Genomic DNA, 10,347 nt, shown 5'->3' on the forward strand with positions numbered 1-10,347 from the left:
AGTGGGGCCTCATAGATACGTATCCTTATATGTACATATCTTTATGTGGGCTGGGATCCCCAGTCGGACATTTTATCTCACCGAGCGGGTCAAGCATCAGTTCATTTTATTGACATAAACGTTTATGTTTATTTGTCTGCGTTTAAGCATTACTGTTTATTGTATTGTTGATCCTGCCGTCTATGTTGTTGCTTTTCGTGCCCACTATTGCAGTAACAACAATGGGCAAATATACAAAAGTCGAATGTGTTTTACAAGTGTACCTCAGCACATAAAAAATTATTTGATTGTCGGCAATGATAATGCGACTTTAAAATTGAATTTAATTAATCCTTTTTCTTTAACACCCCAAAAGCGTATAATTATATTAATTCATGCATGTTTTGTTGACATAGTCTAACAGGACTTTTAACATTCATATTTAAATAAACCTATAATTTTCATATTATTGGTTATCACTAAAGTGATAACGTAGAGTTAATTATATTTATTTTGTGGGAATCAAATTTGTACAGCCTTTTAACTTTTAAAGTTCCCACTAAAGTTTCCCTGTTTCCCGGCTATTTTTACTAAGCTTTAGTTTCTTGAATGGAGTACATGCTTTATGTTAAAAAAGCTTTTAAAGCTTATAGATTTACGTCAATTATAAGATAAGTAGACTATATTTATTAAAACTTTATTTAGGAAAATATAGTATACAGTATTTAATTTTCTTTAAATTTGTATTCTGTTAACACTCTCCAGAGTCCAAGCCCTCATATGAAATATAGACTTCGAGAAGAATTAATTTGCTTCAAGGTGTTTAATTTATATAAAATGCAATTTTATTTCATTTCTTAAGTAAAATAATATCGTATTTAAATTTATTATTGTCTTGTTTTCGGTACTTAAATATTCGCGGTTTCTCTCAAAACAATCGGTATTGCCTCTTATCGATAGTCGATAATTGGTATGACCATACCTAAGGCCACGACTTACCCAGCACCGAAACTCGGAAGATTTGAAGAAGAAGAATTGCCAGCAGGGAGACGCAGAAACTACATTATATATACAAAATATATAGTTTCTAGCGGAATTTCTGCCAACAAAAGGGGTCCAGTGGTTACTTCACTAGCACTCCCACACACCACCAACAATGCAGGTGAGTGGGCCAAGCCTCTGGGCACCTGCGATGCCCAGGGGACACACAGGATGACTAGACCAGGATGTAATCACCACCACTCTTCTACAGTCCGGGGCTCTGGCTAGGCCATGTCTGGCGATAGTCCTGCTGGCGGGCGTCGTCCTGGTGGCCGACTCCTTCTACGTGCCCGGCGTGGCGCCGGTGGAGTTCGTACAAGACCAAAAGATCGACGTGAAAGCCGTGAAGATGACTAGCAGCCGCACCCAGCTGCCATATCAGTACTACTCTCTTAGGTTCTGCTATCCCAAGAATGGCACGCTCATCTTTAAGTCAGAGAATTTGGGTGAAGTTCTGCGCGGCGACCGAATCGTCAATACGCCTTACGAGGTGCGGATGAACCAGCAGGTCAACTGCCGGCTGTTGTGCAACCAGAAGGACAGACCGCTCACTTGGAGTAAAGAGGACTCCGCACTGGTTGCGGAGCGCATCCAGCACGAGTACTTTGTGCATCTGCTCGTGGACAATCTGCCGGTGGCCACGCGCATCGTCAGCGTTAACAATCCCGCGGAGGTGACCTACGAGCACGGGTATCGTCTAGGCCAAGTGGACGGGGACAACATCTACATCAATAACCACCTGAAGTTTATCCTATCCTACCACATGCACTCCAAGGATAAGTATCGTGTGGTTGGCTTTGAGGTGGAAACCGTTTCGGTCAGTCACAAAGAGCTGAAATTCCATGGGGACACCTGCAACTTCCCAGACAGCGCCCGACCGCAGCTGGTCAATCCGAACGGAGAGACGCAGCTATATTTCACGTACTCTGTGGAGTGGAAGGAGTCCAAGGTGAGCTGGGCCTCACGATGGGACATCTACCTTGGCATGCGCGATGTCCAGATCCATTGGTTCAGCATCATCAACTCGCTAGTGGTGGTCTTCTTCCTGTCTGGCATTCTCACTATGATTATGATTCGCACCCTGCGTCGAGACATTGCCCGCTACAATACGGATGACAATATTGAAGATACATTGGAGGAGACCGGTTGGAAGCTTGTGCATGGAGACGTATTCCGTCCGCCCAAGAATACTAGGCTGTTTTCCGCGATTATCGGCAGTGGCATTCAGATCTTCTTTATGGCCCTCATCACCATCTTCTTTGCCATGTTGGGCATGCTGTCGCCATCGTCGCGTGGCGCGCTCATGACCTCGGGCATTTTTATGTACGTTTTCATGGGCACTATTGCAGGATACTATGCTGCCCGTCTCTACAAAACAATGAAGGGTCGCGAGTGGAAGCGGGCCGCCTTTCTCACCGCTACTCTGTATCCAGGCATTGTCTTTGGGTAAGCTCCTTGCTCAGATATAATATAATATAATATTTTAATATCTAATCTGTTTTGTTTTTGCCGCAGCACTGGATTCTTCTTGAACTTTTTTATTTGGGACAAGTCGTCTAGCGGTGCCGTTCCCTTTACCACCATGATCTCACTGCTGCTGCTATGGTTTGGCATCTCTGTGCCCCTGGTCTACCTGGGCTTTTATTTGGGATACCGCAAGCAACCCTACCAGCATCCAGTGCGAACCAATATGATTCCGCGACAAGTGCCCACACAGCACTGGTACATGAATGCGGTTTTAAGGTGAGCAGACCTTTTTAAACGAGTCTCACTTTGCTAATCAAACCTTCCATGCGCATTTTTCCAGCACTCTGATGGCGGGCATCTTGCCCTTTGGCGCCGTCTTCATTGAACTCTTCTTTGTGTTCACGGCCATCTGGCAGAATCAGTTCTACTACCTGTTTGGCTTTCTATTCTTGGTGTTTTGCATCTTAGTCGTAAGCTGTGCCCAGATCTCTATAGTAATGACTTATTTCCAGCTCTGCGGTGAGGTAAGCTGATATAGTGAGCACTTAAAAAAGGTGATGGTTAATCACTTATTTATTTCTTTTCATGCAGGACTACCGCTGGTGGTGGCGCAGTTTTGTTGTGTCTGGCGGCTCGGCTGTTTATGTACTTTTTTATAGCATCTTCTACTTTTTCACAAAGCTGGAGATCACAGAGTTCATACCGACGCTGCTCTACCTGGGCTATACGGGTATGCTTGTGCAAAACCTCGCATATTCCAATAGATTTAACCATCCAATTTAACACCCAGGTCTTATGGTGCTCACATTTTGGCTGCTAACTGGCTCGATTGGCTTCTTCGCCGCCTACGTTTTCATTCTAAGAATCTACGGAGCTGTGAAGATCGACTAAGCTGTGTCACCCACTCGTCACGCTGTACACCAAACTATCCTTGCAATATCATTCGATCATAAATATATTTATAGAGCAACTGAACCCAGTCTCGTCCAGCTGCAGAAATCAATATAAACAAAACGGAAACTAAGCGAAAACTCGACGACTCAGCCATGTGAGCTAACTTCCCCTTCTTGTCCCCAGCTGCAGAAAGTCACCCACTAAGTAACCATTTACTAAGTCAAAACGCTAAATTCAGCAAGTACGTTTTGGAACCCCGGAAGTGACTCGATTTGCAGGAGCGTGAGCGTTGCGTTTTAGAATCAATCTAGAAATGCCTAATTTATATATGTATGTAAAGAATCTAATCTAAGCAACTGATATAAAACAAACAAAAATCAAATAAACTAAGCTTAATGTACGACACACCGCCGGTGAGTGTAAGTTTCTTAGCAGGAATCCAACTTGTCGCTTCTGTTCGTGTTTTATGAACTCGGAAACTTGAAGTTTTTAGCTCAGTTGCATTTCTACTTCGCTGCAAGCTAGTTCAACAAACCATATCTAAAAATGTTTCGCTTGCTTTTGGCATTAATTTGTGCATTTTCTTTGCCATATTTCCTAAGTACGGGAAGTCGAGAAGTAAGACTGACCTTTTTAAAAAGTCTGAGGCTAACGATATATGTATAATCCCCCAGGCTTGGAGAAAGACAGTGAAGGGTCGAGTGATGTCCAACGTCAGCATGACACTCTACTGGTGGATCCAGCAACACTTCCCGTATGAATTGGTAAAGAACGAGGACGAATGGGATGCAATTGGCGGCGATGTGTACGAGAGGCCAGAATAGTTTGAATATCATAAAAAGGCCGAATATATACTGTGAAATATTTGTAATCTGCAAAGTTTCAAGTACATCCTTTTGATTTTAAAGTTACAATTACATTGATTATTTAATTAATTGGTACATATAATTGCTTTTAGTATATTACACATATTAGCTTTAAAACATTATGTAAGTTATCTATATTCAATCGTATACAACTTCTTGATTGGGTGCTGACCAGAGCTAGTAGTGCCCATTGCTCATAACATTATTTCGCGTATTTTTGCTGAGTGTAGGTAAGATTCCGAAGCAAAAAGTGAGGTCATCACAATGGACGCAGATATCTTGTATGGTAACCAAGATTTAATGCTACTTTTTAGGGGATCGTTCCATTATTTTAAGATCCAGCTCTTTCACTTCCTAATCCGTAAAACTTAATGTAACTACTATCAATGCACAATTTCCTTTAAGTAGGCACAAACTAAGGATGATAAACAAAGTTAAGTGTACTATTCATTATCATTTTCTGCACAACACATTGCTAGATTACTTAAGAGATAGATTAGAGTCTAGAGACCGTGCGGGAACAACCCTCCTTCTGTTCATCCTGATTCTCCGCCAGCTACTCCGGACGCAGATGCTCATCTGTGGAAAAGTGCGCTTTGACATGGTTGCGAATCGGTTTACCTCATCGGGTTCCGATTCTTTAAACGCTAGCGATTCCGCTTGGTCTTGCGACTCACATTGCCCTCGATGATAATCTGATAGCATGCAAAGTAAAGAATTTGAATTGGAATATGGTGGTGTCTTGATCGACTCTAGTCGTATTGTAAGAAGTTGGTTAGATAGTTTTTCTTCCTGCAGCTGGATGGGTCTATGGTATAGGGACACTTGAATTGCTGGGTGTGGGAACAGGTGTGGTTGTTAGGATGGGTTAGATGGGGTTACTCCAGCACCGGCTGCTCTACCTGAAGGATCTGGCTGGCCTCGAAAGCGGTGCCCGGCAGCAGGATCACCGGCGATGTCACATTGCCCGCCTCCACGCACAACATGTTGGGGAACTCGTCGTCCCCGAAGTCACTCATCTCACGCGATCGATCGATCCAAGGATTCCAGATGACTGAATATATATCAAATATATCACTTCACACACTTTAAAATATCCTTTTGTGCCATTTACTTACCCGTATCGGGAAAATTGTACTTGTGCAGTCTCATCTTCCTGCCGGACACCACGTTTGTGATGACGTGCTCCTGCGGCGTGTGCTGGTAGATCCTGTCGGTCCACTCATTGACGGTGACCACCTCGCGTCCCTCCTGATAGAGCGCATTCTCCCGCGTCTTGTCGATGAAGTGACAGCCCTGGAGGCCGGTGATCTGACATCGGCGCACATCGGGCACCTTTAGGTAGGTGTGCAGCAGCATGTTGAAGGTGAAGCTCAGCTCCTTGCTGGGATTGTAGACGCCGATGTGGAAGTGCAGCTCCTTTTCGCGCAGGATCAGCCTATAAGTGATGCGAAACCTTTGAAGGAAAAGAATTTAGTTGCTAGTAATACAATCTCTATCTAGCAATTTAAGTGTTCAAACTCACTGATAATTCCATATGGATCGCGTAAAATCGTTGTCCATCAGCGAAAATATGGCCTCCACATCGCCATTGTGAAGCCTGTCTGGCGGTCTCTCCAGGTGCCACCTGGTAATCCTCGCAAATCCATGCTGCGGCCCAAAGGACCACGCACCGAACTGAGCTAAAATGGTGGCCAAAAATGAACTAATCGCTGAGCAAAGCTGCTGGATCTTGGCAGACTTACGGAAGACAAAGGGAATCCCACCGCGTATCGCCTTCTTGCCATCGAATGAGGCTAGTTTGCTGTGGAAAAACAAGATGGGTTTGAGTCAAAAGAAGGAAAAGGAAAAAGAAAAGGCTCGTTTAATTCGGTTAGATGCTACTCGAAAATATTCCAGTCATAAAAACGCTTGCAGACCGAGACAGACATTCAGAAATTCAGAAATGCTATTAGCAGAAAAAAGTGTCTGGCAAAATGCTCCTTGCCCCTTTTTGTGTGTGTGTGTGTGTGTTTTGTTTTTCTCCTGTCGCTGAGGATGACGTTGCCGCGAGATGGGACTTGCCTTGGGTTTCGTCTCAGCTAATTTGCCGACGCATCCATCAAGCAACTCCTTCTGCCCCGGGATCTACCTAAGCTGCTCCTCCATGTTCTGTGCATCATTTGTAAATGTTTTCAGCTGTGGATCGCATTGGGCATGGCCAAATTTCATTAATATTCTGAGATTTCAGCTCGGCATTTACTTGAAAGCGGAAGAATTACTGACAGTCTTTGAAATAGTTGCCTTGAAAAATATATATAAGGAATTTACTATAAAGGATTCACGTAATTATACGAGTTGTTTCGTAATTTAGAACATAAACAATCTAAATGTTAAGTGTCTTTAACCAAAGTTTTTCCATTTCTGTAAATTTCGAAATAAACCTATTTTAGCCCAGGCCGTCTCGAACCCGGCAAATAATTAATTTAGTTTTTCACTAGCTCGCCTTGTCCACGACCACTGCCAGTTTTTAGTGGGTTTCCGAATGCCGAATGACTGTTGGCCACAAAAACCGTCGAAAACTTTGCAGCAGACGAAACAAAAAAGAAGTTAGGAGAGCGTCGACGAGGGGCTAACACACTCCAATGTATTTGTATTTGTGTTTGTATTCGTATTTGTGTTTCTGTTTCTGTTTGTGTGGGAGCTGGCCAAGAACCCGGGAATTGGCCGAAAGTTGATGGGACAACGAACCACTGTGCAACACTGTGTGGAGGGCCTCCCCATGTAGTGGGGATTTATCGATCTAGCTGGCCGCGCCAAAAACTCCATTCATAAAAACTTGCACATTGTTTTGCCACAAAGGGAGGGGAGCTGGATATGGAAGGGGGGCTTTGGGAAGCCCAGAACAGGAGTAGGCAGCAACAGGGCGAAAAAAAAAAAACGGCCATCAATGGAGGCAGCTCCTCTTGGTTGCAAGTGCAACGGCTCCTAGTTGGCGAGCTGGGGCATTTCCCCGCCATCCCGTCTCTGTCGCTGTCCCAGTGTTTTTGTGTTTTTGCCATTCGGTCGCTTTTGGTTCGGTTCGCTGGTTCGACGTTTGGGCCCGCTCGGTCCCGACGTGTTTTTTGTTGGGTGTCATACAAAAACATTTTGCCGCCAAACAGAATGGCTAAGGCAGCTCCTCCTGCTGCTCCTCCGGCTCCTGCTGCTGCTGCTGCTGCTGCTGCCCAACCTGTCAACCGCCTTCCCCCTGGACTCGTCCCACTCTCTGCTCCTTCTCCACCAGCGATGCAAACTTTGCGAATCACTTTTTTGGTTGCATGACCAACGCACAGCACAGCACACCGTGGGCTTGCGTAAGTTCGGGCTTAAAGTTTGGCCAACGCGGCGTATGAGCAATGTTTAAAGGGTGCTACCTGACAGAGTTCAGTCCACTCACCTGACAAACAACTGCTCCTGATTGTTTACCCGCCAGGACACGACCGTCGCACCTGCAAACAGAAGGTAGGCAAATAATTCGGTTTATTCGAATAATATTTACAACAAATATTTAAAAAATACATAAGGAATGCTGTGGAATAATAACTAAAGATGTGCGGATTTCTAGAAGGATATAGGGACTACATGTACTAATCAAATAAGAAGAAATATATATCAAGAGGTATTAACTATGCCCCCAGTAAATCGAGTTCAATTCAAGCTTTCAGCGGAACTTAACTAGTTTTCAGTTTTGTACAATCGTACTATGATATAGTAAAGTTAAGAACTAGAAATAAATGTAATATAACTATGTATTAATAACTAACTATTAATAAACACTTATTTAATCTCATTTTATTGCATTGTCGTTGAAATTAGTTTCAGTAACATCGGAACTTGTGAATCAATGAATGAATTCGAAGCTGGATCAACTGTGGGAATTGCACAACAACAACCTAAAAAGCAAAGTACATGACGCACACACTTCTAACCCACATGGCTAACACATACAAACACACACACATACGCGCACACTTGCACGCACACAATCGCAGAGTAAGTAACTGGCCTGTAAGTAAACTAACTGGCTGAGACCGAATCTCTGGTACAGTTAAAGACTGGGATATGGGTTGGTTTTGGTTACGCTACGGGTATGGATCTCTGGGCATGACGATGGCCTACGGCCAATGGGTGGGTGAGCACTTGGCTGCGTGGGAGGAGCTGCTGCTATTCCCCAAAATCTCGCTCAGTTGGCCCCAATGTGCGATGGGCTTTCGACAGGCCGTAGCCACTGCTCTGGCACCTTGATTATTATGATTGGAAACACTTTGGTGTCGAGTTTAGTTAAAGCTCCTCCGAAAACTAATAATTAACATTGTTCGAATTACATGTGATAAGATACACTGAAAGGAAAACAATGCATCAGTTTAAGTATATATCTTAGTTTTTCACAGGCCATTTAATTGAAGAGGAAGAGTAAGTGGAACACGAAAAATAATCATATACATGGGATCATATAAATATCTTTAAGAAAATCATTGCAAGTGAATTTAGTAAAGATCTTTAATCCTTAATGCCTTAGCCACTGAAACTCTTTCCGATAAGAAACTATGAAGATCTCAAGAATTTCCATTAGATATATATGTAGTTATTTCTTCCGGTGTACGATATGCTGTCTGTTCCAAACGCTGTTGTGTCTCTGGCCGTCTGACTGTTGCTCAAACGGCTGCGACTTGGAAAGCAACGTGGGCAGCCCAGACACAGGCAGTCGTAATTGTTGAAAGTACGCTGGGTACACCAGTGCCAGCTCACATACATACATATGTACATAGGTGCTCATAGAGAGGGACCTGTATACATATATGTACGAACCATATACATATATATGACGCCTAATCGAAATGTGCTGCGAGTAGGAGCCGCATCGATCCGATCTCCAAGATCCAAACTCCAAGCTCTAAGCTTTTCCAAAACCGAAACCCAACTGATCCCCAGCGATTGGATCGAGTGGGGGCATATATGTACATATAGCGCCTAAATTGCGACGATCTCGGCTGATAAGATAGCAAAGGCCCTCTGGCTGGTGCGTAGAACAGCGAAAGGTAAAAACAAGGTTATTTCCAGAACGAATTGATAACCTCCAGAGGTCGCGAATACATCGAGAATAGGGGGCGAAACGGGTTTCGGTTTCGGAAGAGTCTAAGCGCCAATCATCCGCTAAAAATAACGCCAACAAAATTTTGGCAAAGTGCTGGTGGTGTCTTCTTAATTATGATTAATTGTTCGCCAGCTATTCATTTGTTGTTTATCATTGTTTCAAGACATTCTGCTCACCGTGCAAGTTGATGGTGCAGGTTGTATTGTTTCCGCGATCCAGAACAACTACACTCGTTGCGGCCATTGCGGCCGCTGTCGTGGCCATTTTGAATTTTCCTAACGGTAAAGGTATATCCGGGGGATCGTTTGAGATCCTGTGTATGTTTGTGTGCGTGCCTGCCTACTGAGGGAGTATATCTTTGAAAAATTGGGTACGAAAAGAAACTGTAGCTCCGTGGCACTTAAAGCAAGGCGATCTGGTTTCGTACTCAAAACGGGCGTCGATTGAACTTTAATTTGCGCATTTACATAATGTTTGCAAAAATTATTCTGCACACAAAGCACCGCACTCACACAGACGCGCCAGCACACACACACTCACTCGCACACACACATACACACGCACGCACAGAGCGCAGCTTGAGTTTTTGTCAATGAACAAATACGTATGGAAAAAACTCGTGCAAAAAACGTTCGGGCGAAAAGCGTCACGACCCGGACCTTCGATGTTCTGCCAACGAGCGACCGATTGAAACTAAACCAGCTTGCGCCAACTGACCGCCTTCTGTTACCGGCCCATGTTAAGCTTTAAAATTAGCTTTATGTCCATGGTCGACGAGGGAGTACTCTACCTTAAAATTATATTTTTAACGTATAACTAAGTATTTACTGAAGTGGATGATATTACCACATTATTCACGAGTTTATGGTTTCATATAAGTTCATTTTTTGCTTTAATTAATGCATTTTTAATTTAAATATTTCTTATTCTCAAAGGTGTGATAATAAAGAATACATACATAGAACTCTCCAAATAATATTGAAA

The 10,347-nt window shown here is 43.5% G+C and overlaps 3 protein-coding genes and 1 non-coding gene across 7 annotated transcripts in view; 3 read left to right on the forward strand and 1 right to left on the reverse strand.

The window, feature by feature from the left end:
- TM9SF4 (Transmembrane 9 superfamily protein member 4) overlaps nt 1–3,800 on the forward strand; it is a 26,954-nt gene extending 23,154 nt beyond the window's left edge. The window contains exons 2-7 of one of the 2 annotated variants that reach the window (NM_001298978.1): nt 940–1,141; nt 1,232–2,466; nt 2,536–2,763; nt 2,828–3,011; nt 3,079–3,217; nt 3,278–3,800. In NM_001298978.1, the coding sequence (NP_001285907.1) occupies nt 1,136–1,141; nt 1,232–2,466; nt 2,536–2,763; nt 2,828–3,011; nt 3,079–3,217; nt 3,278–3,378 (1,893 nt within the window). In that variant the 5' untranslated portion in view covers nt 940–1,135 and the 3' untranslated portion in view covers nt 3,379–3,800. Of the gene's footprint in view, nt 1–939; nt 1,142–1,231; nt 2,467–2,535; nt 2,764–2,827; nt 3,012–3,078; nt 3,218–3,277 lie in introns of those variants that run through there. The other variant, NM_135825.4, reaches the window with a different exon arrangement.
- Nucleotides 3,801–3,891: 91 nt separating this feature from the next.
- Nucleotides 3,892–4,250, forward strand: CG43376 (uncharacterized protein). Its single transcript, NM_001259095.2, has 2 exons — nt 3,892–3,999; nt 4,056–4,250. The coding sequence occupies exons 1-2, from the start codon at nt 3,928–3,930 to the stop codon at nt 4,203–4,205; spliced, it is 222 nt and encodes a 73-aa protein (NP_001246024.1). The 5' UTR covers nt 3,892–3,927; the 3' UTR covers nt 4,206–4,250.
- CG9008 (uncharacterized protein) lies at nt 4,235–10,060 on the reverse strand. 3 transcript variants are annotated; one of them, NM_135826.3, is made up of 7 exons: nt 9,540–10,060; nt 7,666–7,717; nt 5,993–6,051; nt 5,773–5,929; nt 5,366–5,703; nt 5,150–5,301; nt 4,235–4,942 (listed from the first exon to the last, which is right to left on the reverse strand). In NM_135826.3, exons 1-7 carry the CDS (start codon nt 9,625–9,627, stop codon nt 4,895–4,897), a joined length of 894 nt encoding a protein of 297 aa, NP_609670.1. In that variant the 5' UTR covers nt 9,628–10,060; the 3' UTR covers nt 4,235–4,894. The 3 variants fall into 3 exon arrangements, with proteins under 3 accessions (NP_609670.1, NP_001285908.1, NP_723835.3); NM_001298979.1 differs by having other exon boundaries at nt 4,235–5,080; NM_165055.3 differs by having other exon boundaries at nt 4,235–5,301.
- On the forward strand, nt 7,090–8,019 carry asRNA:CR31845 (antisense RNA:CR31845). Its single transcript, NR_047955.1, has 2 exons — nt 7,090–7,730; nt 7,793–8,019.
- Nucleotides 10,061–10,347: the final 287 nt, after the last annotated feature.

Source organism: Drosophila melanogaster, chromosome 2L (assembly GCF_000001215.4).
Source record: "Drosophila melanogaster chromosome 2L".
Lineage (NCBI taxonomy): Eukaryota > Metazoa > Arthropoda > Insecta > Diptera > Drosophilidae > Drosophila > Drosophila melanogaster.

Coding starts and splice junctions, on each gene's coding strand:
- CG43376 (NM_001259095.2), top strand. CDS start 3,928: ATGTTTCGCTTGCTTTTGGCATTAATTTGTGCATTTTCTTTGCCATAT. Junction 4,000..4,055: donor TAAGTACGGGAAGTCGAGAA/GTAAGACTGACC, acceptor ATAATCCCCCAG/GCTTGGAGAAAGACAGTGAA.
- CG9008 (NM_001298979.1), bottom strand. CDS start 9,627: ATGGCCACGACAGCGGCCGCAATGGCCGCAACGAGTGTAGTTGTTCTG. Junction 5,704..5,772: donor CGATCCATATGGAATTATCA/GTGAGTTTGAAC, acceptor TTTCCTTCAAAG/GTTTCGCATCACTTATAGGC. Junction 5,302..5,365: donor GTACAATTTTCCCGATACGG/GTAAGTAAATGG, acceptor ATATATATTCAG/TCATCTGGAATCCTTGGATC.